The following is a 369-nucleotide window of genomic DNA, read 5'->3' as shown; positions in this document are numbered from 1 at the left end:
AGACAATAAAAGACGGAGAGTTTACATATCACCTAACTTATTCCCACTTATCAAAATGCAAAATTTTAAATATTTCATTACTTGTCATAACAAGCATGGCATAAAAAATTATGATCTCCCACTAAGATAGTATCCATGTTTTGTATAAATTTTAATACAAAGAGTGAAGCAGAAAATTTCTAACATACATTTGGTAGAAATTTCATGAAACTAGTATTTGTGAGAGCACTTGAAAGCATTTCCATGTCATTTCCAGCACTGCCATTTGTGCTACTGGTCACAAAGAGCATATAAAAATCACCCTCCTTAATAGCATGCTGCAATAATGAAACCAAAACTATTTTACATAAATCTAAAGATTGGCTTTTG

The 369-nt window shown here is 30.9% G+C and overlaps 1 protein-coding gene across 1 annotated transcript in view; it reads right to left on the bottom strand.

The window, feature by feature from the left end:
• Nucleotides 1-369, bottom strand: part of CRYBG3 (crystallin beta-gamma domain containing 3) — a 144,695-nt gene that overhangs the window by 131,608 nt on the left and 12,718 nt on the right. Inside the window, 1 exon segment of the mRNA XM_015571272.1 lies at nt 189-317. Within this exon segment, the coding sequence (XP_015426758.1) occupies nt 189-317 (129 nt within the window).

The sequence above is a fragment of the Myotis davidii genome, unplaced genomic scaffold, assembly GCF_000327345.1.
Source record: "Myotis davidii unplaced genomic scaffold, ASM32734v1 scaffold48, whole genome shotgun sequence".
Taxonomy (NCBI): Eukaryota; Metazoa; Chordata; class Mammalia; order Chiroptera; family Vespertilionidae; genus Myotis; species Myotis davidii.
This window is presented reverse-complemented; position numbering and strand designations above follow the sequence as displayed.